The sequence below is a fragment of the Daphnia magna genome, linkage group LG7, assembly GCF_020631705.1.
Source record: "Daphnia magna isolate NIES linkage group LG7, ASM2063170v1.1, whole genome shotgun sequence".
Taxonomy (NCBI): Eukaryota; Metazoa; Arthropoda; class Branchiopoda; order Diplostraca; family Daphniidae; genus Daphnia; species Daphnia magna.
Genome location: NC_059188.1, coordinates 4,117,814 through 4,142,092, shown reverse-complemented (window position 1 = coordinate 4,142,092; position 24,279 = coordinate 4,117,814). Strand labels below are relative to the sequence as shown.

Below are 24,279 nucleotides of genomic sequence, written 5' to 3'. Positions count from 1 at the left end.
GTATCCGATCAATTTCTCTTCAATCTATTAATGAAACATGGCCTTCCTTAATGTTGAGAGGTATGCCAAATAAACAGTACAACATAAAAGAAAATACTCAAACGGTTATTCAAAATGAGCAAAGATTTAGTTATTAAAGGATCTACTGCTTTACGCGTGTGAACGAAGATAGTATAGCAACAATTTTGGAGGAGAAAATTTCCTATGTTTGAACTAGAATAAGTTTACTATTATTCACGGTTGAGCGCCTTCGGGAACTGCCCCCGAGGCCATGCCCGTGCTCCTTTTTGGCCCGTAGGCCGAGGCGGAAGTTAGTTCCTCAAGTGATCAAGTCACTTAGTATCCTACTATTATTTTATTTTTTTAATTATTATTTTTTTAAATTTTTTAAATTTTTTAAATTTTATCTTTCTTTAACACTAGCATTGTCAGGACGTTGATTCGCTAGGATGCGAATCCAACGAGCGCGAAGTACGGTCACAGTATTGGAGGAATGACCGTGTGCTTGGTTCGTGGTTTGGAGTCACAAGTGGTAGGTGCACGCTGACGTAATCTTATTACGTCGGGGTACCCATTGAGCGGCGCGTGAAATGCGGTCTACTGACAACCCCAGTGGTACTGAATTTTTTTGTAACACCACATGCACATGCTACCACTCGAACCACTGCACCAACCCGACAATGAGTTCCTACTCCTAATAATTACCTAGCATTCGTCCACTCTACTCTCCTCGCAATGAAGCAGTTTTCGTAAGGCGATCCAGTGGCTATGGTCGGAGGGGTTAACGGGATTTTTTTTTTTAAGACGTAGGCCACGTTACCTGATCCCGCATATTATGCGTACTGCCGTGCGGTTGGGGACTTACCACAGGCAGCTCGGGACCAAGCAACGCATATGCTACGTCAGACATCTTACCTTACCTTACTTGGGAAAAAGAAATGCAAATTATTACCTTTTAAAGCTGTGTCCCGCTCGCCTGCTTCCTTTTCTGGTTTACAGCAGTTCTTCTGTAGGAGGAGTATCACTCCTACATTAAGGGAAATGACGTCTTGAAGTTACAATAATGATCTGTCAGTTGTCATTGTTGCCACCAGGTGCCGTTTACCACGGCCGGGCGTCTGCTGTGTTTTTGGTGTGCTAGTGCATTCTGCTACATTTTGCTCTTGAGGAAATAATCTAGTTCTTTAAATGTTTATATTGTTTTATTCTCTTAGTTAAAACAAATCGCCTTTTTGTTTGGTTCTAAAGACAAAGTTCAATATCGTATACGTGTTATCAAACAAACTCTTGCCCTAGTAAAGAAATGTAATATAAGGTGATGAAGGTTAAAGAGGTTTAAACAAATTAAAAAATTCCCTACCACTTCTTCTATCTAATGTTGTTTCGTTACTTCTAAGAGATTTAAAGAAGTACGGACCAAAAAGCCACTTAAGTACTACGCTATCATCCTACCACACTACTATGTATGCTGCTCTGACCTACTTTATTGAAGCCCTGAAGTACTTACTCAGCTCCAAGTTACCACACGGATGCAACACTTTATTGCACCACAACTTACACTACTTCAAGCTACCACAAGGAGGCCCCCCAAATATTACACAACAAAGGCACCAGAGTACTACACAACAGATTATGCTACGCAAAACCAAGCTACTATATTGAAGCTCTGAAGTACTACTATTTACACTGCCCCAAGCTATATCATCGCTACAGTTGCCTACTACACCACAACAGAAGCAACCAAGTAATAGGGCCAAATTTTAATCTTTAAGTCTTTAAAAGGAAATCAAACTGACAGCTTGTATTTTTATCGCCGTACGACTCTTACGGTAAAGAATCGTACGGTGAAGTCCTAGGCAACACCAACAAAGGATCCTCTTACTGGGTTTCCCCTGAAGGTCAGATATTCACTTTGACATGGGCCGCTGATGAAGCCGGTTTCCAGCTTAAAGGTGATCACTTGCCCGTCGCTCCCGTCCACGAATACGAGCTCCAGTTGCCCCTGTCCACATTCCTTTCAACTGCAAAGGCTATAAAATTAAAAAAATTGTTAAAACCCTGACTGAATAAATACATGTTAATATGAAGCAGAGACTATCTAAACACACGCGACAAAAGAGTGGGTGTGTACGTCGTATATGCATTAGATTTAATCCACGCTTCATAAGCGATGTGGACACCTATAGTTTCCTCTATTTAGAGTTTAGTGTTTGTTCCCAATGTGACCAGCCAACGTTGTCTTAATCCAACGCTATTCAAACTGTCCAATCCTTGCGTCACTTTTTCATCCATCGTCGACATGCAATTAGCATCAGATAAGTTATTCATTACTACGTATACAGTATTCCGCAGTAATGGTGCTAGCGATCCAACACCGTTACTACCCGTAAATTGCATCATCAAGTCTTTTATACCATTCTTCTTACTATCCAAACACCCTTTACAAAGCTTTAGGTTTTTGTCGTTAATGGAACGGAAATGTACGATTTCGATAACAAAATTAAACACAATGATATAAAGAAAAAATGAACTTCATTCTATATTTTTTAATTTATCTGTTTATCTGATTAGTTTTCTAACTGAGAAAATGATTACACATTTATAATACGTTTGAATAGTGAGACGTGTAAGTGTAATCGTGAGTCGGAAATAACGTATGCACATCCCGACCGCTATTTGCCTATCGATTGTCTTCAGCTCACCGCTAGGTGGCATTTGTGCAATAGATTTAAAGAAAAATTTGTATGTAGAGTTTTTCTCTCTTGTTGAAGCATTCGTCGTGTTGCGTCTAACTGTTATACATTGTACTTTATTTACTTATTCATCGACATTACTCATTATTAATAAAAGATGTATTAGGCTTTTTTTCTGTTTTGTTTACGCTTGAAGTCTTGAACTTTTATGTGGCAGTCGAGCACTAGTGGTAGTCTAAGAATTAGAAAAGGTTTGTGCCGCTTCCATTTTAGTAAACGTTAGTTTCTATCCCCTTCCTTCTCACTTGCTAAAAAGAAAACGAATTTTTTTTTCCATGCCAATGCAGTAACTATAAACAAAAACTGCGGCGGTACAAAATTTACCCGCCATTCGGAGGGGCTCTAAGCTCATCGAAGGTTCGAGAACATTGGTCAGTGTACGCTGTAAGGGGCAGAGGACACATGTTGAATTCATGAACTGTGATGCCCGTAAAGTAAAAAGTAAGCATTCTCTGTTAGTGTGACGTAGATACGGTTAATTTGCAAAGTCTGTCGAAATAAGCTCATATTCTAGTTGTTATTTGCACCATTTTTTCGACATCGATACGAGTTGTGCAATGCAATTATTGGCAGGGTACGTGTGGTACACCTAAAATTATAGCACGTAAATTTATAGTCATATAAAACACTACGACGATCTAACGATTCATGAGATTTTTGAAAGGCTATCTGCCTCATAATTATGAGCTGGATCCGATGGCATCCTGTAAATTTCAGGTGAAACAGGTAGTACTGATTAAATGGTGGTTCAAAAAGAAGGACATTCTCACAAATTCAAGAGTTACATGTTGCCAATCATTGACACACATTTAATTTAGCTCGAGTCAGAAAAAATCCACAATTCTTGTTGTTGAAAACGAGAAGCACAACACACAATATTCGACTGTGCACTCTGGAACTACCGAAATCACAGAGATAGAAAAGTTGAACTGCTCGGGCGCGGTGCAAGTGTCTATTTGCTTCATGTCGGCGAATAGATTTGGAGCTTCGGTCTAAACGGGAGATCAGGTAAAAGCTGAACAGCTTTGTTAAGGTATAAAGTTACAGTGACCCAAACACGTTTTTCACTGCTGCATAACATAGTGCAATAAACACAAATGGTACCCCATCACTCTTATCTTACCAACTAACACGAATGTCAGTTTTGGACCCAAGTCATCAACCATACCAAAAGTTACATGACACAAGAAACAATATCAAAGCTATAAAAAAAAAATTACAACTGGCTGATGGTCTGTCAACCACTATCCATTAACTTACTATTAACCTGTGGGCTTGCTGGAGCATCGTAAACAGGTAATCAATGATTTTTCAACATCAAGTTTCATTGAACTTATCGTATCCTTAAAGAACTATACAAGATCATTAGACATTGCGAGTATCTGTTCAACAGTAGGAAACGCCTCCAAAATGAAGTTCGTGGGAGAAGTTTGGCCTGCCGGGCAAGACTAGACTATGTCCACGACAGATAGTTTGCTAGACAAGGTCAGGCCAGTCAACTATAGAATGAGACTGCCAACAAGTACGCAGTTGACTTCGGTTTTGGTTTGTTGCCAACCGATGCGAAAAATCCTGACCCTAAGGTTTTCCAAGACAGGTGTCCAGTCGACTGGAAACAAACGTGTTGGATCATTTAGAATAATACAGTGGGTACCGAAAGTATCCGTACGGCTGAGAGGATCAGTAGGGAAAACGCGTTTTTCAAAACGCTCCCATAAATAGAATTCTCGGTGGAATTCAATAAAAAAATTTCGTAAGGTTAATATTAGGGTGGGGTTTCATGTGATTTTTTTTAAGAATTTTTCAACAACGCGATATGTGGTTTGTATCGCGTTCCAAAAGTATCCGTACGGCCGAGAGGCCTAGTAGGGAATGGGCTTACTTTGGAAGCCTGTTATTCGGTAACTACCTAATATTATAGGGTGGGAAAGTTCTTAAAAAAAAGAGCTGCATTAGCTCTATATGTGATTATCAGAACATATTTTTTGAGTTTCATTTATAGTAATGAAATTCAATATGAAAACACGGATTATAATTTTTCCGTTTTTTCTCCCTCGATTCCCCTTCACCAGTGTTGCCATATCCCAAAATCATTACCCTTTCTCTTTTTTCCGTTTTCACGGAAAAAAGATTGCCGTCCCCTAGCGAGCATTCATGGGGGGACGGCAATCTTTTTTCCGTCGGAAGAAAAAAAGAGAAAGGGTAATGATTTTGGGATATGGCAACACTGGTGAAGGGGAATCGAGGGAGAAAAAACGGAAAAATTATAATCCGTGTTTTCATATTGAATTTCATTACTATAAATGAAACTCAAAAAATATGTTCTGATAATCACATATAGAGCTAATGCAGCTCTTTTTTTTAAGAACTTTCCCACCCTATAATATTAGGTAGTTTCCGAATAACAGGCTTCCAAAGTAAGCCCATTCCCTACTAGGCCTCTCGGCCGTACGGATACTTTTGGAACGCGATACAAACCACATATCGCGTTGTTGAAAAATTCCAAAAAAAAATCACATGAAACCCCACCCTAATATTAACCTTACGAAATTTTTTTATTGAATTCCACCGAGAATTCTATTTATGGGAGCGTTTTGAAAAACGCGTTTTCCCTACTGATCCTCTCAGCCGTACGGATACTTTCGGTACCCACTGTAGATGTCTTCATCAACCAGCTAAGTGTCGTAAACTCTTGTCTAAACCAGTTTTCTGGTGAGGATAGAATCGACAAAGAAGGGCGAATAGGTGTCAGGGGAAGGAGTTGCTGGGCAAGGCATCAGCATTTGCTGTTAAGTAACCCTAACAGGTGCAGTCGATCGGGTAAAGTAGGGTGGCTTACTTCATCTAATCACACGTTATGTAGAATTTCACAAAACCTACATTTATTGTCAGTTTTGGCCAAAACTGGAGATCAAACAAAATCCCCTTGTATCATTTGTGCAGGGGATCAATGCAGTGATTTGAATAAAAAGGATATTGGGAACAAACCACAACTCTTACTCTTTGAGATAAATGCACATTTTTTTGCTAAGGCAAACGACTGAACCTGTCTTTGTGTAGATACTAAGCTTAAAACAAAATCCCTACTGTTTGATAAAACCCATAATAATAATCAAATGTTACCATCACAATAAAAAACTATTGAAATGAGTTTACCTGATGGTGAGAAGAGAAAAATATATGCCAGGTACACCACGAACCATTTCGAAAGCACAACCCTTAAAATTCTACTGACAAATGCATCTTACCCACAGAGATAAAAAAAACGAACTGTTCAAATCTCGTAAAAATGTAACGTAGCTCAGTCTCGGTGGTAACTTTTAGAGCTAGAGACTGAAAAGTCAGAAAATATGATAGAAACAAATGAAAAGAGAGAATCATAAGGCAGCGGCCATCATGGATTTTTTGTGACCCTTCCCACAGCTTTGGTTGCTAACGAATCGATAACTTGAAAAATTGTACAGTTTCTCGAAACTATTCAGTTTATTTTAAAATGCCCGTTGAGAGAGACAAAAAATGGAAGATGGAGTATTTAATCACTATTTGAGATATTAAATTACGCAAGAGCTGTTCTTCTCTTCACTATCTTTTAATTCCAGCAAATTTGCTATTTCAAATGAAGGCTTTCTAACAGAACAGGCTAGGATGCTACACTTTTTATTGCGATTCCAAGCGATTGAACATGACCAACAATTTTGACTAGTCACTGGATCGGGCACTTTCTAAAGTGCACATCTCTCTGTTCCCATCCAATGTCCAGCATGGATTCGCATCATGTTGCATCTTCACATTATTCCGGATTCATCTTTATCGCTTCACAATACTCTCAACAACTAATCAACGCCCAACACCCAAAGTCGACGAAAGAGCTCAATTTCACCAAGAACCCCATTGAATATGTGCTCCAGCGAAACAAGTTTGCTAGATAGTCTCCGCTTTATATTCACACATTTTTACACCAAGAGCCAAAGGCGTAAGGCATAAAATACACAGTTTTAAATTATTTGTTCAATTGAGATTTCATTAAATTAGTATATCTTGTAGCCTTTGCCGTTGAAAGGGATGTGGACGGGGGCCACTGGGAGTTCGTATTCGTGGACGGGTGCGACGGGCAAGTGATCACCTTTGGGCTGGAATCCAGCTTCATCAGCGGCCCAGGTCAAAGTGAATTTCTGGCCTTCAGGGGAAACCCAGTAAGAGGATCCCTTGTTGGTGTTGCCTAGGACTTCACCGTATGATTCTTTGCCGTAAGAATCGTAAGTGACTCCTTGCATCTTCTTCTGAACCTGGGACTCTTCACGGGTGGTGTAGTCAGACTGGGCATAGCTGTGAATTAAAAGATTTTATTTTTTTCGGTTATGATAACCTTTTATACTCATCTTAAGTAGTATAAAGAATGAAATGAAATTACCTCCATTGGCTGCTGCCATCGAGGTTGCGCTCATCAGATTGGCTGGTGATGGTAATGTCATCGTATTTGTTATCCTTGTTGTAGGCTGGTGCGGGGTAGGCTGGTGCGGGGTAGGCTGGTGCGAGGTAGGCTGGTGACGGGTAGCTTGGGGCAGGATAGCTGGGAGCTTTGTATTCCGGCTTGTAGCTGGATGGTACGGCGGCAGCAACAGCCAAGAATGCGGCGACGAAGAACTATCGGAAAATACCGACATTAGTTTAAAGTCCAAAGTTTTTTCTCCAAGTTAGAAGGAATTAGGGGTAAATGCCTTACCAGCTTCATGTTGTACTAGGTTAGTTTGGTAAACAATTGATGATTTTGGTTCTCCATTCCTGGGCTTATATAGTCAGGTGAATGGTAAGTAACATGCAATCGGGCATTCAGTTGAGTTGACCTAGTTATTTTGGCCGGTAGCTTTCGTTCAAGCAGTATGTGTATAGGCGTTGTGCAAAATATTCTGCACTCTCACTTTTCATACTAGCTTTTTACAAATTTGTTTTCTTGCTTTGCGATAGACCCTTCTGCCAGACTGTCAACATTTTCACATTTCAATAGCTCACATTCAGCCAAAGCTGCTAAAAATTGTCTATGCACTGCATTAAAGTATTGAATTTGTTAGAACTGGGTATGTTGATTTCCTCCTACTCCTTCAATGTGAACGTCTTTGCGGAAATCATTAGAATCGACAAGAATGGATGTTAATTGCTCAATTAACAACAGTTGAAGAATCAGCAAAAGCATGTAGATATTGATTCCTATTTGCCGCATGCAATCACTGCATTGCAAGAGCCACGGCCTGGAATGCATAGTTAACCACCAAAGAACGGTGATCATCGCTTTTAAAAGTAGGTCAATAAGTGAAATACAAGCGACACACCCTTTTTTGCCGGCTACATAAACCCGTTTGAAGGTGATTCAAGCCATCAGTTGTTCAGTTCATCAACAGTACGCAACATGAAACTAGTAAATTGAATTTCTTATGATTTTATTGGTTTACATTTTCATTGCTCATTGACAAGTTTCGATTTCTTTTCGTAGTTTGTCATCGCCACTTTCTTGGCTGTTGCTGCCGCTGGGCCTTCCAGCTACAAGCCGGAATACAAAGCCCCCAGCTATACTACCCCAAGCTACCCTGCACTAAAGTACCCTACTCCTAGCTACCCTGCACCAGCTTACCCTACTCCCAGCTACAACAAGGATAACAAATACGCTGATATCACCATCACCAGTCAATCAGACGAGCGCAACCTTGATGGCAGTAGCCAGTGGAGGTAAATCGATTTCTTGCTTAATATTCATTTATTTAAAGGTTTAAGAACATAAAAAAAATGCAATTATTTCAATTGACAGCTATGCTCAGTCTGACTACACAACCCGTGAGGAGTCTCAGGTTCAGAAGAAGATGCAAGGAGTCACCTACGACTCTTACGGTAAAGAATCGTACGGTGAAGTCCTAGGCAACACCAACAAAGGATCCTCTTACTGGGTCTCTCCTGAAGGCCAGAAATTCACTTTGACCTGGACCGCTGATGAAGCCGGTTTCCAGCCTAAAGGTGATCACTTGCCCGTCACTCCCGTCCACGTCTACGAACTCCCAGTCGCCCCTGTGCACATCCCTTTCAACGGCAAAGGCTATAAGATTTATTAAATTTTTTAAATCCTGACTAAACATATTATTTAAATCCATGTACCTAATGAACTGACGCCCTTGTGTTATCGGTACGAAATACATGTTAATATGAAGCACAGACTATCCCAAAAGTAAAAAGATGTGAGAAAAGAGTGGGTTTGTACGTCGTATCGGTATTAGATTTAATCCGCGTTTCATAATCGATGTGGACACCTATAGTTTCTCCATTTACAGTTTTTTGTTTGTTCCCAATGTAACCAGCCAACGTAGTCACAATCCAACGTTATTCAAACTGTCCTGATCCTTACGTCACTCTTTCATCCATCGTCGACCAGCAATTAGTATCAGATACCGGTATTAAGTTACATCACTCATACAGCATTTCGCAGTAACGGTGCTAGCGATCCAACACCGCTACAAATCGTAAATTACTTCATCGAGTGTTTTATACCATTCTTCGGACTATCCAAACACCGTTTACAAAGCTTTAGTTTTTTGTCGTCAACGGAGCGGAAATGTTTGATTTCGATGACAAAGCTGAACACAATGATGAAAAGAATAAATGAACTTTTTCTTTGTTTATTCAGTTTTTTAGTTATCTGAATAGTTTTCTAATCGAGGAAATAATTACACAGATGTAATACATTTGAATAATGAAACGTGTAAGTTTAACCGTAAGTCGGAAATAATAGAACGTTTACAAATCTCGTCTATCAAGGGCTGGACGATTCTCTTCGGCCAACCACTGGTTGGCATTTGCATAGTAGATTCGAAGAAAAATTTTAGCGTAGATTCTTCCCACTAGTTGAACCGTTCGCCGTGTTGAGTACAAGTCTCTAATGCACTTTACTAAATTTACTTATTCATCGGCTATATTCATGAATAATTAAACATGTATTAGGCCATATCTCTGTCTTGCTTACGCTTGCATTATTTTGTGGCAGTTGAGCACTAGTGGTAGTCTAGTTTCAAGAATTGTCAATGACAACATACAGTCGCAGTCGGTACATCCACTGATCCTCCTCCATTGGCATCAGAATCAGACAACTCCATATGGCAGGAAAACTTTTGTGTCGCTTCTATTTTAGTACAGGTTAGTTTTCCACCCAACAGCCCCACCCCCTTCTTTCTCGCCTGCTTAAAAGAAGACTGATTTTCTTCATGCCATTGCACTTCAGTAATAACCATACACAAAAATTGCAGTGGTACCAAAATTTACCCCGCCCCTCGGAGGGGTTCTATGTGTATCTCTCGACGCCATAGGCTAGTGTAAGGGGAGAGGAGACGCTATGAAGTGTGAACTGTGATGCCCGTGAAGTAAAAAATAAGCTTTTTCTTTTAGAATGGCGTTAATAAGGTCAAGTTGTGAAGTCTACTGAAACTAGCTCATATTCTAGTTTATATTTGCACCATTTCTTCGGCATCGATAAGAGTTGTGCAATGCCGTTCTGGCAGGATAAGTGTGCACACCTAAAATTTAACTCATTTCCAGAAAGTATGTGTTTTCATTTCCAAAAATTGCCAAATTTCTCTTTCAGGGGGAAAATATAACTTTTTGTTTGAAACTGTGGCTATTGAAATAATGCAGGGAAACTTATGAAGACAAAACCAAAATCATTGTCTTGAGTTCTTTGAGGTAAAAATTTGGCTGTGGGACAGCATGCCATTCCTGAATTATTATTTCTACAGATTCACTTGAACTTAACACCAGAGAAGGACCTGCCTTTGATCAGAAACAGAACTGGTGATATCCATAGCATAATAAACTGTGAACTTTTACTATTTAAAAGTGGAGAAATTGTGCAATGTAGGACCACACTCAAGACACAATAAAAGGAGTGCCTTGTAACACAACTTTATTGAAAGCAAACTTTGACAGTACAGAAATTGGTATGCATTCTGATAACAGGAAACTTTTCCTAGTTAAGGTGAAAAGACCGAATGGTATAGTGATAGTTGCCTTTCTGGCTTTAACTGATACTTTTTTTTACTGTGTAAACTGCAGATTATCTTTGTTTTGTTTGATGCCACATTCAGTATGTTGTTTGCTCATTTTTGCCTTTGAAGTTATTTTAGGAAACTTATTGGTGCTGCATGCTGATGTTGTTTATGTTTACGCGATTTGGATCTTGGGGTTCGGATTAGTTAGAAATATTTGGATATTTCGAGGGCCACAGGTACGTGCCATCTTGAACTGTAATTTTTTCTCAGGCTGCAAGGTTCTTTGGTAGAGTGAGCGATTAGTCGATGTTTGTTAAAGCAAGCAGTAAGCAATAAAATTTAAATTAATTTAAAAAACAAAAAACCAATAAGAAAAAATGTATTCCCACATAACACAAGGCAGTCCGTCGGATGTCCGACAGATGTCGGGGTCGGATGTTGAGTACATCTTTTTGATATCCTCCGGACAGCCCGATATCCGATTTGGATGTCCTACGGATGTATTTTTTTTTGGTTTTGACCGCCCTAAACAGCGCCGTCAGACATTCTAAGGATATCCGAACGGGCTTTCATTTGGCTATAAATATGACATGTATTGGACATCTATTCATGAAAAAACATTAGGCTATACCAGGATTCGAACTCGGGTCTCCCGCATCACAGTCGAATCTTATTCCACTGTGCCAATCTACAGATATATTATGTATCATTTTCGAACAATACAATCGAATTGTTGTAAAACACTTGAGCTTTTTCGATAACAAATCACATACAGGATTTTTAAAAAGTCAAGATGATGTCGAACTTAGGTTAAACCAGAGGTGTATAAATTGAAATTAAACAATTTATGCTAAATATTTTTGAATTTTAAACTTCAGCATGATTTATTAAGTTTAAAGTAGTTTTTTATTATTTGAAATTATAATCCTATCATAAGTATACTTGCTTTTAATATTATTAGATGCCGAATAATATTTATTTTCTGTGAGTTAATTTTCAATGGCTTGGTTCCCATAAGCTAAACGGAAAGCTTGTGCAAACAAACTCACGACTTTCATATATTTTATTCATTTTTTGTAATAAATTTTAAAATAAACCATCCGGCAAATAGATCATTACTCCTTTATTTTTTAAATTTTTCATTTTAAATGCTGGACTTCAAATAAAAATACGTTCAAGGGAAAAATTTGAACACGGTTAAGTTTTCCCCCTCTCAAGAAATTTTGACAATTAATAATGAAACTTAGTGATCGGCCCCAAATTAGTTCTAATCGAGTTAACCGCCCCGCACCGATAAAGTGCATTCGGGGTTGAAATGAGGTGCCATTTTTTCAACCGGGGCGGTGCGGGAAAAAATTTGAGGTTAACCCGTTGCCCCGAAGCAATAAAAAAAATGCCGTTCTTTCGGTTTCAGAGTAAAAATCGGGGCAAGCGGGTAGAACGAGCTATTATCGGGGTTGTTATCGGATAGATCGGGTCAATCGATAATGTTTTTTGCATTGATGAATCGATTGATTGCAATCCAATTGATTGCAAACCCCAATTGAATTCGGGGAGAAGAATTTTCCACCCTGAGCCACGCCTCCTTGGCCCGAAATGAGAAACCCGATTTGCAAAAAAGCGCCCCGATTGGCTCGAGGTCGATCCTTAAATGAAACAATTGAAAATCTTTTTGGCTGTTGGAAGGAGGTCCGTAGAATATAATTTTCGCACATCCATTGCACTTCCAAGGTGACTAGCCGACGGACATCCCTGGAACTACCCATTGAGTACATAGATATCTAACGGATGTTCGGCCATGATTCGGACATCCGACGGCTGAAATGTGCTATATGGGATTTGTTTGTTTTTGTTTTTGTTCTTCGTTTTTAATAAAAATAAGCATTCAAGGAAACTAATATTATCATCTCTCTTTCTCTTCTTGTGCCCAAGTAGAAAACATGCATGATGAGCACTGAGGAAGTAACATAACACATTTTACAAAATCAACTTAAGTTGGGCGCCCATAGCCTAGTGGTTATGGCGTCTGTTGATCATCAATGACCCTAGATGAGGCTTAGAGGGATTGAAGCAATGTTCATGGAAACATGGAACATGGAACCTGAACTTGGGGCGCGAGTCTACGGTCGATGATCAACTTTTGCCAAATTAACGAAATTTAAGAAATAAATAACACAAAGGCAGTGCATAAAATTAAGCAACGTAACATAAAAATGTCAATAATTTCAACTAATAACACGCACTGGTAGATGATAATACATGACATCTGTCTAGGCGATCTCCTATGGCGACGGTTCAAATCTTGATACATGCCAAAAATATTTTCAGCTTTAAGTTTGGTTTTAAGTTAATTTTTAGATTCTTTGCATGTTTGGGATTGTGAGGATATGCTTTTTAGAATTTTCTTGGTATGCAAACTGAATTAACTTGAGATAAACATGTTGCACTGTACTACTAGAGAACTACACCACCTCATTATAACAGTATACCTGTACGCTCTCTACCTGACCTCAGGTTAAACCATCAAATCTATGACTGCCGAGTGCTGACGTGTACTTCTTTATTTTTACATTTTTACCTTAAGCTCCACCGAATTCCTTATGGAACTGCTTGATTTTGAAAACTTGCTACTACGTTATGTCATTGTACTAGCGTTTTCGGGGATATTAGATTACTGATTTACTGAATTTTAGAATTTAGAAATGTGTTAAATGAATTCCTGTCCTTGGAGCAGCCATAGGTATTTAAACTATTGATCCAGCAGCCGAAACTGGCGCTTTTCTATTTTTATTTATAAAACTTACGACCAGCTGTTGCCATTAAAGGGTACGGACGCTGACTGGTAGTTGTTATAGAAGTTTTCACAAATATGTTGTTTGTTTAAAGAAATCTTTGTGAAAAACTGGCTTGCAATGAAGTTGAGTTATGGTTCCAAAGCTGCATTATGGGGATAGAAAGTCTCACTATAGAATTAGACAATCCTGTTGGAATTTATTTTCCTGGAGAGGAAGTGTCTGGAGTAGTTCACATCTCAAATGTCAGCAGTAAAATACTGAAAGATTTTAATTGATGTCTTTTAAAATTTCACTCGTTGTTACACTTTTAACTTTGGTAGGAGTATACCTGGAATGTCAAGGCTATGCAAAATTTTGTTTCAATGAATTGAGTAGTGAGACTTACTATTCAGCTGAAGACACTTATCTAGACCTGAAAATTCCTCTAATTACCAATGAAGGTATCAATTTATATATTTAGTGGCAAGCAATGTTCAATATTTTTACTATCTTATATACATTAATTGTTTTACTTGCAGGCAGAGAAACATTTGAACTTGTCAGTGGAGTTCACCAATTTCCATTTGTGTTTGTACTTCCAAAAAAATCCCCTCTTCATTTCAAACTGAGATGTTGGAAAAATTTGGCTATGGCCATGTCAAATACTCAATCAAAGTAGTTTTGAAGAGATCTTCACGTCAAGTAAATGGAGAAACCTGCTACATTCCATTCACTGTTAGTTTACTTTTCAAAAATTATTTTGGAATGTCTCAAAAATACCATAAAAAATAACTTTTTTCTTTAGGGAGTTTTGAAGCCGTCATGGAAACCAAATTACGAATATGTGCTCGATTTTACAGTTAAAACCATTGTTGACTTAAATACGATCCCAAAAGCAGCAGTAAAATTATTCCTACATGATATTGTCGCACTGGCTTTGTATTGGAACACATGAACAAACAAATACAACAAGTGATGACCTTAAATCTAGACAATTATTCACTTTTAACTAATAACAATAAGGGATGACCATACCAAACTCGGAGAGCGTCTGAAGACTCCAGGGAACTACTCCTACGGAGCCTAGCTCCGGGAGCTCACCCGATGGAGACTCATCTAACGCAGAATCAGGGCAGCGTTTTATACCGTCGCGCGAATTACTCCCCTTCCGGACTGCATATCTGCGTATCTTTCTTGGAGCGGACTTCTCCCGATAATTTCTTCACCACGATCGCAGCTTTGTCCAAGGAGCGGATGACTCATCTCTGCGAAGAGATAACCAATCCCCCTTTTCACCCGCGACAGGTCCCCCTTCTTCAAGACAGGCGACCCGACTGTACTAATCTTCTGCGATCCACGAAGGTTGATGAGACTAAAAATCAGCTTGCGTCCTCTTGGCAAATAAGGGACTTTTACTCCTTCGTTTTTCTTCTTTCCGGTTGCGCTTACTTGTTTAAATGTTTCTTGTATTTCCCGGATAGTCTTAAGGATTTTCCCTTTTTTTTTTTTTTTTTTTTTTAAATTTTAACCGAATGCCTTCGGCCATGGAAGAGGCGCTGCAATCGCATATCTTCCGGCCGTTTGAGATTTACCATTTACTCGTTCGGGAGCCTTGCACAATTGAACCAGCTCCTGGCGGCGTCATCAAAATACTTTTCAAAATTATTTTTTTTTCCAATATCACCCCATCTGTTGTGGGTAGAATATTCTTCAAAGCGCTCCATCAATTGGTGCGCAACTTCTTCCGAACTTTTTCGGAATATCAGTGAGCTAATAAATTTTCTGACACCTTCCATAGCTTGTCTTTGCGGCTGCTCAATATGCCTTGATGGCACTACAAATTGTTGTCCCCCGACCGGAAAAACTGGACTCATCGCCGCTCTCAAATCGACCTCGGTTTCTGGATCCTAGTATAAGCCTCTTGAAGTCTCGACTGATTCACCCTGACTGTCAGCTTCTTTGGTCAAATGGTCCTTTGGAATAGGACCTTCAAAATTTAGGGCTTCACCAACAAAGGAAGTTCCACTCTCCAACGATGAGGCTGGGATAGGTGAAGTTTCTACCGGAACGCTTGACAGTTCTCGAAGCGGATGTAATCGTCGGCTGGGGTCTCCTAGGCAACTAGGTAGCAGTTGGTTTGTCCTCTTCGGCATCGGCTAACAATGACTGCAGCACGACTTCGTTTACTTACTGGTAACGAGCTGCGTCTTCAACAATTGCCACAAAGCAGCACAAATTTGTTACTCACGGGTAACGGACTGTATCTCCACCAATTGTCGCACTGGCTTTGTATTGGAACACATGAACAAACAAATACAACAAGTGATGACCTTAAATCTAGACAATTATTCACTTTTAACTAATAACAATAAGGGATGACCATACCAAACTCGGAGAGCGTCTGAAGACTCCAGGGAACTACTCCTACGGAGCCTAGCTCCGGGAGCTCACCCGATGGAGACTCATCTAACGCAGAATCAGGGCAGCGTTTTATACCGTCGCGCGAATTACTCCCCTTCCGGACTGCATATCTGCGTATCTTTCTTGGAGTGGACTTCTCCCGATAATTTCTTCACCACGATCGCAGCTTTGTCCAAGGAGCGGATGACTCATCTCTGCGAAGAGATAACCAATCCCCCTTTTCACCCGCGACAATATGTTAACATATTTTTCAAAATCACCATCTTTTAAATTTTATTGATAGCTACCAACACAATCAATAAAAACCAAGCCCGTTTTTCGTTGGTTTTGCTGCCGATCTGGACTTATAACGGTAACACTGTATCTAGACCGTACCTTAGGCTATGTCGCAGGTGAAACCATTCTCTTGCGTAAAGATGTTGACAACCAAAGCATGACAACACTGCTTGGTGCAACGGTTTTTCTCATTGAGGTAGTTTTTATTTTAATTTTGTTATTATTTTTGTGATTATTATTTTAGTTTATTTTAAAACTTTTGCTGTCCTGAAGAGCGTTGATTTTCCTACCCACAACAAATCCAAAACCTACGAACGCGTTTTGTGTGAACAGAAACGGCGCGGAAGAGTGTTCCAAGAAGTACCTCAACTGTTCCCAATCGTCGTCCCTACAATGACACCATCCTATTTGCATTTTTGCGATATTATTTACGTCTTCTACAAAATTGAGGTAAAATGGGTCTGAGAACGTTGTAGTCTCGTGTTGAGTAAGTCACAGCTTTATTCGTTCCAGTTCCGACTTATCGACTCTGAAAGTCCGACTCATATAAAAGTGGAACATGGTTTTTGTTAGCAAGCTGATTAAAATCAGAGGGCTATCGATAGTACTTTGGGGCTTCAGTTTTGTAGCTGGGAGCTGGATAATATTTAGGAGGCTCAGTGTAGTAGCCAGGGGCCTTGGTGGTGTAGTACTCGGGAGCGGTATACGTCGTGGTGTAGTAAGTATGGGTAGCATAAGTGGGGGCATAGTATTCGGGCGCCTTAATAATAATAAGTCGTGTAGTACTGCGGAGCTTCAGTGTAGTAAGCTGGTGCAGCATATGTGGTAGTAAGACGGAGCCACAGTGGTGTAGAAAGACGAAACAGAATAATATAAGAAAAAAAGAACAAATTACAGGTATTTTTTGAATGAATTTTTACCGTGAAAAAATTTTTTTAGCAAAAGAATGTTTCAAATCTTGGCCTGCTTTCTCCACAGATGCGCACCTCCAGAGCCGGCAGAATCATTTAAGGATTTCCTGATAAACTTCCCCGTAAAGGTAGTTGAAGACAGCCATCGAGGTGAAGGTTACCTGTAAACTTTGCAACGAGAGAATCAATTCTCGTAGATGATAAACTAAAATTTAGAATTAGTAACTAGCACTCACGAATTGGGGTGTGGCTTCCTTGCTGTGGGAAAACGAAGGGAAGACCATTAATGATATGCAAGGATCCTCCAGATCGCCTTATAATCAATGTTGACACCAATGTATTAAGGCATTTGTGTTATTTCAGGTGTGCGATAAAAATACAAGTTGTCAGTTTGATTTCCTTTTAAAGATTTAAAGATTAAAATTGGGCCCTATTACCTGGTTGCTTCTGTTGTGGTGTAGTAGGCAACTGTAGCGATGATATAGCTTGGGGCAGTGTAAATAGTGGTACTTCAGAGCTTCAATATAGTAGCTTGGTGTAGCGTTATTTGTTGTGTAGTACTGAGCTGAGTAGTGCTTCGGGGCTTCAGTAAAGTAGGTCAGGGCAGCACACATAGTAGTGTAGTAGGATGCTAGAGGTTGCTTTTTCGACCGTACTTCTTTAAATCTCTTAGAAGTAACGGCAGAAACAACGTTAGACTCTTTAACCTTCATCGCATTATGTTAAATAACTTTACTAGGGTAAGAGTTTGTTTGATAACACGTATACGATATTAAACTTTGTCTTTAGGTCCAAAGAAAAAGGCGATTTGTTTTAACTAAGGGGATAAAACAATATAAACATTAAAAAACTAGATTTCCTCAATAGCAAAATGTAGCAGAATGCAATAGCACACCAAAAACACAGCAAACGCCCGGCCGTGGTAAACGGCCCCTGGTGGCAAAAATGATAACTGACAGATCATTATTGTAACTTCAAGACGTCATTTTCCTTAATGTAGGAGTGATACTCCTCCTACAGAAGAACTGCTGTAAAGCAGAAAAAGAAGCAGGCGAGCGGGACACAGCTTTAAAAAGTAATAATTTGCATTTCTTTTTCCCAAGTAAGGTAAGGTAAGATGTCTGACGTAGCATATGCGTTGCTTGGTCCCGAGCTTTCTGTGGTAAGTCCCCAACCGCACGGCAGTACGCATAATATGCATGATCAGTTAACGGGGCCTACGTCTTAAAAAAAAAATCCCGTAAACCCCCTCCCACCATAGCCACTGGAACACCTTACGAACACTGCTTCATTGCGAGGACAGTAGAGTGGACGAATGCTAGGTAAGTATTAGGAGTAGGAACTCATTGTTGGGTTGGTGCAGTGGTTCGAGGTGTAGCATGTGCATGTGGTGTTACAAAAAAAATTCAGTAGCACTGGGGTTGTCGGTAGACCGGATTGTACGCGCCGCTCAATGGGTACCTTGACGTAATAAGATTACGTCAGCATGCACCTACCACTTGTGACTCCAAACCACGAACCAAGCACACTGTCATTGCTCCAATACTGTGACCCTACTTCGCGCTCGTTGGATTCGCATCCTTGCGAATCAACGTCCTGACAATGCAAGTGTTAAAGAAATAAAAAAAAATTATAAATAAAATAGTAGGATACTATATGACTTGATCACTTGAGGAACTAACTTCCTCCTCTGCCTACGGGCCAAAAAGGATGTTTCATTAATAGAAAAATAAAAAAATTAAAAAAAATAAAAAATAAATAAATGCCTATGTGCCAATGATTTATCCGACTCCTGGTACTATCTCCCATGGCTTTGTGAATAGGTGTCTGCCTGGGAAGCTGAAGATTTTCGAATAAATTACCTAATAGTATCCTCTAATAGTATTTCGGGGCTGGATGAGGGTACTAGCTAGAAGCAGATTGACAGCTATGCGCAGTCTAACTACACAACCCGTGAGGAGTCTCAGGTTCAGAAGAAGATGCAAGGAGTCACCTTCGACTCTTACGGTAAAGAATCGTACGGTGAAGTCCTCGGCAACACCAACAAAGGATCCTCTTACTGGATCTCTCCTGAAGGCCAGAAATTCACTTTGACCTGGACCGCTGATGAAGCCGGTTTCCAGCCTGAAGGGAACTTGCTCGAACAATTTACAATTGTTGTAAATTCGTCAACGCATCAACTGCCTATGGTGTCTTCGAAGCATAGACGTACTGAACCGTAGTTCTAAAGGCTTATAACAAATAAACCAGTCAAACGCTGGATTCATATCTCCAAGATCGCCGTCTCGATAGGGTTCTCATCTGCCGTCGTCTCCCGACGGTAGAATCTTGAAAAAGTAGACTCACTAGCCCAGTGGCCCTGAGCTAAGATTGCGTGGATGGAAACTCCCGAAGAAGCAGCTTTGGAGGATCCAGCCTCTCGTAGTGGGCGGAAAAAATCGATGTGTCGACGCCTGCTGCCTTCAGTTGGTCCTTTATCCATCGCCCCACTGTAGAGCTTGTTACGGGTTTATGAGGCTTTGTAGTACCGATAAAAAGCTGTTGTCTGTTGTGCGAAGCTCTTAAACCACTTGTCCTATCAACATATTGGATGGGCTCGGTCTATTTCCTGGCTTTTAGCAGGCACATACAAATACGCATCCGGGTTCACGCATTACCGCGTACCGACCTGTGCCTGCATTACCGCAGCGCACCACGAACACACCGGTGCCTGCATTGCCGCAGCGCACCATGAACGGTCGTATTACCACGACCGCCCGGACCTGGCCATGCTTTTTTGCATTCCAGCACCATCAATTAAACAAGACAGTAACACACACTTAACATGAGCGTTTAGATCTGGCCATGCTTTTTGGCATTCCAGCGCCGTCAATTGAACAAACCAGTATCAATCACACAACACAACTTAATAGGGAGAAGGTATGGTAATTTAGACGATACTTGATTTAGTAGGTGATAGCAGGCAATCAAATTGAAGGAGTTTTCACTAAATCTGGCCGACTTCACACCAAAAAGGAGACTGCCCCAATTAGAGGAGAGAAGATGAGGTAGAACGTAGGGAACAAGAAGTCGTCACGTCGACGAAGAGGGAAAGTCGGCCAAAGGGCGAAGACGGGTAGATAACGTTACAAGGCGAAGACGAGTACATAACGTTACAATATAAACGCAGACAGGAGAAAGGACAAATTGCCGCATTCTGTACCCACTCGTGTAACGAAACATTCATACGGGGGACGGACCGTTGAGCTTTACGGAGAATTCCAAGATTGAAAGACACTCTAGGTCCTAAAAAAACAATCGCCTCGGCCTGAATTGAGCTAATTTCTGAGCACCGAAGTAATGTTGTAAGGGCCAGCAAGGTGACCGTCTTACGGGACCACTGTAAGAGTGAAAGGGAACTTCCAGCCGTCACGTCAAAGTGCGACAGGACCATTGATGGATCCCACGTACCGCTGTACTTAGGGGTAGGGGGTTTTCTGTGGTATATGCCTCTCATCAACTGAGTGACCAGTGGGTGTTTCCCTGCGTCCTTAACGTCCGCGTTCAACAAATTGAGCGTAGAAGAGAGCATAGACCTGGAAACATTAACGGTGCTATAACTCATACCACTGTTGAAAATTCCGGCCAGGTAATACAACACCTCCCTCACACCACCAGATATGGGATTGAAGTTCAGTGTATGACACCAATTACGCCAATTGCTCCACGCTGACTGGTATGCGGCATTCGTATTCTCCCTGGTTGCTGATAAGAGCAGCTCGACAACTTGTGGCGGAAAGCCCTGGCTACTGAGACAACTCCCGATAGTCGCCAGGCGATTAACTGAATCGAATGATTGGTTGTCAGTTGATGACATTCCCCCAACGGGTATGTCAACAAATCCCTCTCCGGGAGGAGCATGCGGGGAACATCCATCACCAAATCCAGTATAGTCGGAAACCATGCCTGTGCGGCCCACAGGAGCGTGATCAGCACAGCTGTTGCTTGGTCCTGAATCAGCTTCGTCAGGCACTTGGCTATGAGGTTGAAAGGCGGGAAAGCAAAACCCTGAACATACTTCCAGTTCAGCGTGAATGCGTCCGTCCTCCACGCCCCTGGCTGCGGGAACCAGCTGACGAATGTCGGAAGTTGCGCATTCCATGCGCTTGCGAAAAGGTCCACCTTCGTATTCCACAATAGCTGAATTTTCATGAAGGCCGAAGTTGACAGCTTCCAGTCTCCTGCTGCGAGCGGTTTGCGTGACTCTGCGTCTGCGACAAAATTTAATTTACTGGGCAAGTATACCGCGTGAAGAATAATCTGTCTTTCTTCACACCAGGAGTGGATCTGCAAGGCAATCAAGTAGAGAGTGCTTGACCTGGTTCCCCCTACCTTGTTGATGTAAGAGACGGTCGTAATATTGTCGATACTAATCTCCACAACCGTCTGTCTTACCGAAGATGCACAACACTTAAGCCCATTGAATGCCACCAACAACTCAAGCTCGTTAATATGGCGCTTGCAATCGATGAAAGTCCAAGGGCCACCTGTTGCACCCTCGTTACTTACGGCCCCCCAGCCGGAAAGAGACGCATCGGTACAGATATACATGGAAGGAGGTGACGTTAAAATCTTTCGACCATCCGAAAACTTAGCTTCTCTCATCCACCAATTTAAATCTTGCTTTACTTCTGTGGAAAAAGTCACTCGCGCGGAGAGATCGCCGTCTACCCTTCCCAAATGACGTAAGAAAAGGGCTTGCAAATTTCTGTAGTGAGCTGGGGCAAAGACAACCGATTGTGACGCCCAATTTAGGATGCCGAAGAGAGAAGCCAAATATCTGAGAGGCAAAGAATCTGATGAATAGGCCTTGTGACATTGTCCCAACAGCTTCTCCTTTTTAATCGTCGGAAGACAAAACGATATCGTGTTGGTGTTGATGACGAGTCCGATATATTCCAAAGACTGCGACGGTTCCCTGATAGATTTCTTCTCTTGGATAACGAAATCCAACGATTCGAACAAGCCCACCACCTGCTTAACCACTTCCCTAGCCGTCTCCCTCGAATGACTAACGATTAAAATATCGTCGATATAGACGACTAACCGTAGTCCACGCTGACGAAGAAAGGCAATAATGGGCTTTAGGATCTTGTTAAATACTCTGGGTCCAGGTCCGAGGCCAAAAGGCATGGAAACATACTGGAATATCTTATCCCCCCATTTGAAGCAGAAAAAGTGTCTTTGCTGCGGGTTTAAGGCCACGGAAAGGTAGGCGTCTTCCAAATCAATCTTAGCTAACCAGTCCCCTTGTCTCACCGTGTGCCGCACCGTCTCCACGCCCTCCATTTTGAAGTGTTGGTGGGGGATGAAAAGATTCAAAGTCTTAAGGTTGATAATTGGGTGCCAACCTCCCGACGATTTTGGAACCAGAAAAACACTGCTAAAAAAACTCGCCAGAGTGTAAGTGCGTAATCGCCGCTTTTTTAAGTAGAGACTCGACCTCCTCCTCCAAAACCCTTGTCTGCTTTTTAGTTAATAAAGGGCATTATGGAATTTTCTTCTGAGTAGGAGGATAAAGAAAGTTTAGATGGAGGCCGTGTTTCACCGGTTCCAAAATGAAAGAATCCCGCGTAATATTATGCCAGTCATCGAAATAACGTGAAATTCGACCACCGAAGGAAAGAGGAGAAACTGAAACGTACCCATTGCGTGACCTGGAATTGAAGTAGGAATCCGCATTTTTTTCTCGGCTGGTAGAGGGTGCTTGCTGGCCGTTCTCTGACCCTGCTTTCTTGCTTTTCTTCGAAATAACTTCCAGGGTAGCCTGCGATCTGGCCTCGCCAACAAGATGTTTCAGAATCTTTCGATCGAAAAGGTCCTCGCCGCCCAACCAAATATCAGTCCTCTCCAAAAGCCCAATGAATTCCGGGTACACCTGAGAGAGAATGTTGTGGCGCCGGGTCTTAATGACGTCACGTAAGAGAGTGGCCCATAGCTGTAAGGCGATCTTAATGGCTATGGAGCCACTTTAAGACTTCCTCTTCAACTTTTTGCGACCTGCTAGAAAAAGTAAAGGTTTAGCCAAATCCAGAATCTTAAAGGAGAACTTCCTCAGAGTCTTTTTCGTCGGGTCAATGTTGGCCTTTGTCACGTGGGAACCCTTAGAAGTCTTAAGACGCAGCATAACGGACTCGTCCAAACTAGGGTTAATCAGGATGTTGGCTTTCCTTTTCAGTGTAGGCTTGTACATTTCCCTACATTTTTTTATCTTGTCGTCATCAATCCCACTAACGATCCATTTTGATAAACTGGTGGACTTCGCCTTCGAGATCTCAAACTTCCATGTAGAATAGCTGGAAAAAGAGCTTTCACTTGAATTAGAACCTTAACTAGAGTCCAATCTAGAGCTAGGCGAGTCAGAGCTTTTCGAACTGTCGGATGAGCCGTCGGACGACATCTTTGCTTGAAAGCTAAAAAGGATCTGAGGATTGTAAGGGTATACGCCCCCCACTTAGACTTTTTGTTTGATCATTAGCTAAATACAAGGTCAACACCATAGGCAGTTGATGCGTTGACGAATTGACAACAATAACCATTAACAAAAATTGCAGTGGTACCAAAATTTACCCCGCCCCTCGGAGGGGTTCTATGTGTATCTCTCGACGCCATAGGCTAGTGTAAGGGGAGAGGAGACGCTATGAAGTGTGAACTGTGATGCCCGTGAAGTAAAAAATAAGCTTTTTCTTTTAGAATGGCGTTAATACGGTCAAGTTGTGAAGTCTACTGAAACTAGCTCATATTCTAGTTTATATTTGCACCATTTCTTCGGCATCGGTAAGAGTTGTGCAATGCAGTTCTGGCAGGATAAGTGTGCACACCTAAAATTTAACTTATTTCTAGAAAGTATGTGTTTTTATTTCCAAAAATTGCCAAATTTCTATTTCAGGGGGGAAAAATAACTTTTTGTTTGAGACTGTGACTATTGAAATAATGCAGGGAAACTTATGAAGACAAAACCAAAATCATTGTCTTGAGTTCTTTGAGGTAAAAATTTGGTTGTGGGACAGCATGCCACTCCTGAATTATTATTTCTACAGATTCACTTGAACTTAATACCAGAGAAGGACCTGCCTTTGATCAG

At 41.0% G+C, this 24,279-nt stretch overlaps 2 protein-coding genes, 1 long non-coding RNA gene and 1 pseudogene across 4 annotated transcripts; 3 read left to right on the top strand and 1 right to left on the bottom strand.

Moving 5' to 3' along the window:
- The first annotated feature begins 1,092 nt into the window (after positions 1–1,092).
- LOC123474721 lies at positions 1,093–2,092 on the top strand. 2 transcript variants are annotated; one of them, XR_006649655.1, is made up of 3 exons: positions 1,093–1,333; positions 1,398–1,744; positions 1,836–2,092. It is a non-coding gene; the product is annotated as an uncharacterized LOC123474721 (long non-coding RNA). The 2 variants fall into 2 exon arrangements; XR_006649654.1 differs by having other exon boundaries at positions 1,094–1,315.
- Positions 2,093–6,670: 4,578 nt separating this feature from the next.
- LOC116921967 (endocuticle structural glycoprotein SgAbd-2) lies at positions 6,671–7,604 on the bottom strand. Its single transcript, XM_032928333.2, has 3 exons — positions 7,477–7,604; positions 7,165–7,397; positions 6,671–7,079 (listed from the first exon to the last, which is right to left on the bottom strand). Exons 1-3 carry the CDS (start codon positions 7,483–7,485, stop codon positions 6,782–6,784), a joined length of 540 nt encoding a protein of 179 aa, XP_032784224.1. The 5' UTR covers positions 7,486–7,604; the 3' UTR covers positions 6,671–6,781.
- A 488-nt stretch (positions 7,605–8,092) lies between these two features.
- Positions 8,093–8,951, top strand: LOC116921968 (endocuticle structural glycoprotein SgAbd-2). Its single transcript, XM_032928334.2, has 3 exons — positions 8,093–8,166; positions 8,242–8,474; positions 8,554–8,951. The coding sequence occupies exons 1-3, from the start codon at positions 8,158–8,160 to the stop codon at positions 8,849–8,851; spliced, it is 540 nt and encodes a 179-aa protein (XP_032784225.1). The 5' UTR covers positions 8,093–8,157; the 3' UTR covers positions 8,852–8,951.
- A 4,767-nt stretch (positions 8,952–13,718) lies between these two features.
- On the top strand, positions 13,719–17,519 carry LOC116921970 (annotated as a pseudogene).
- The last annotated feature ends 6,760 nt before the right edge of the window (positions 17,520–24,279 follow it).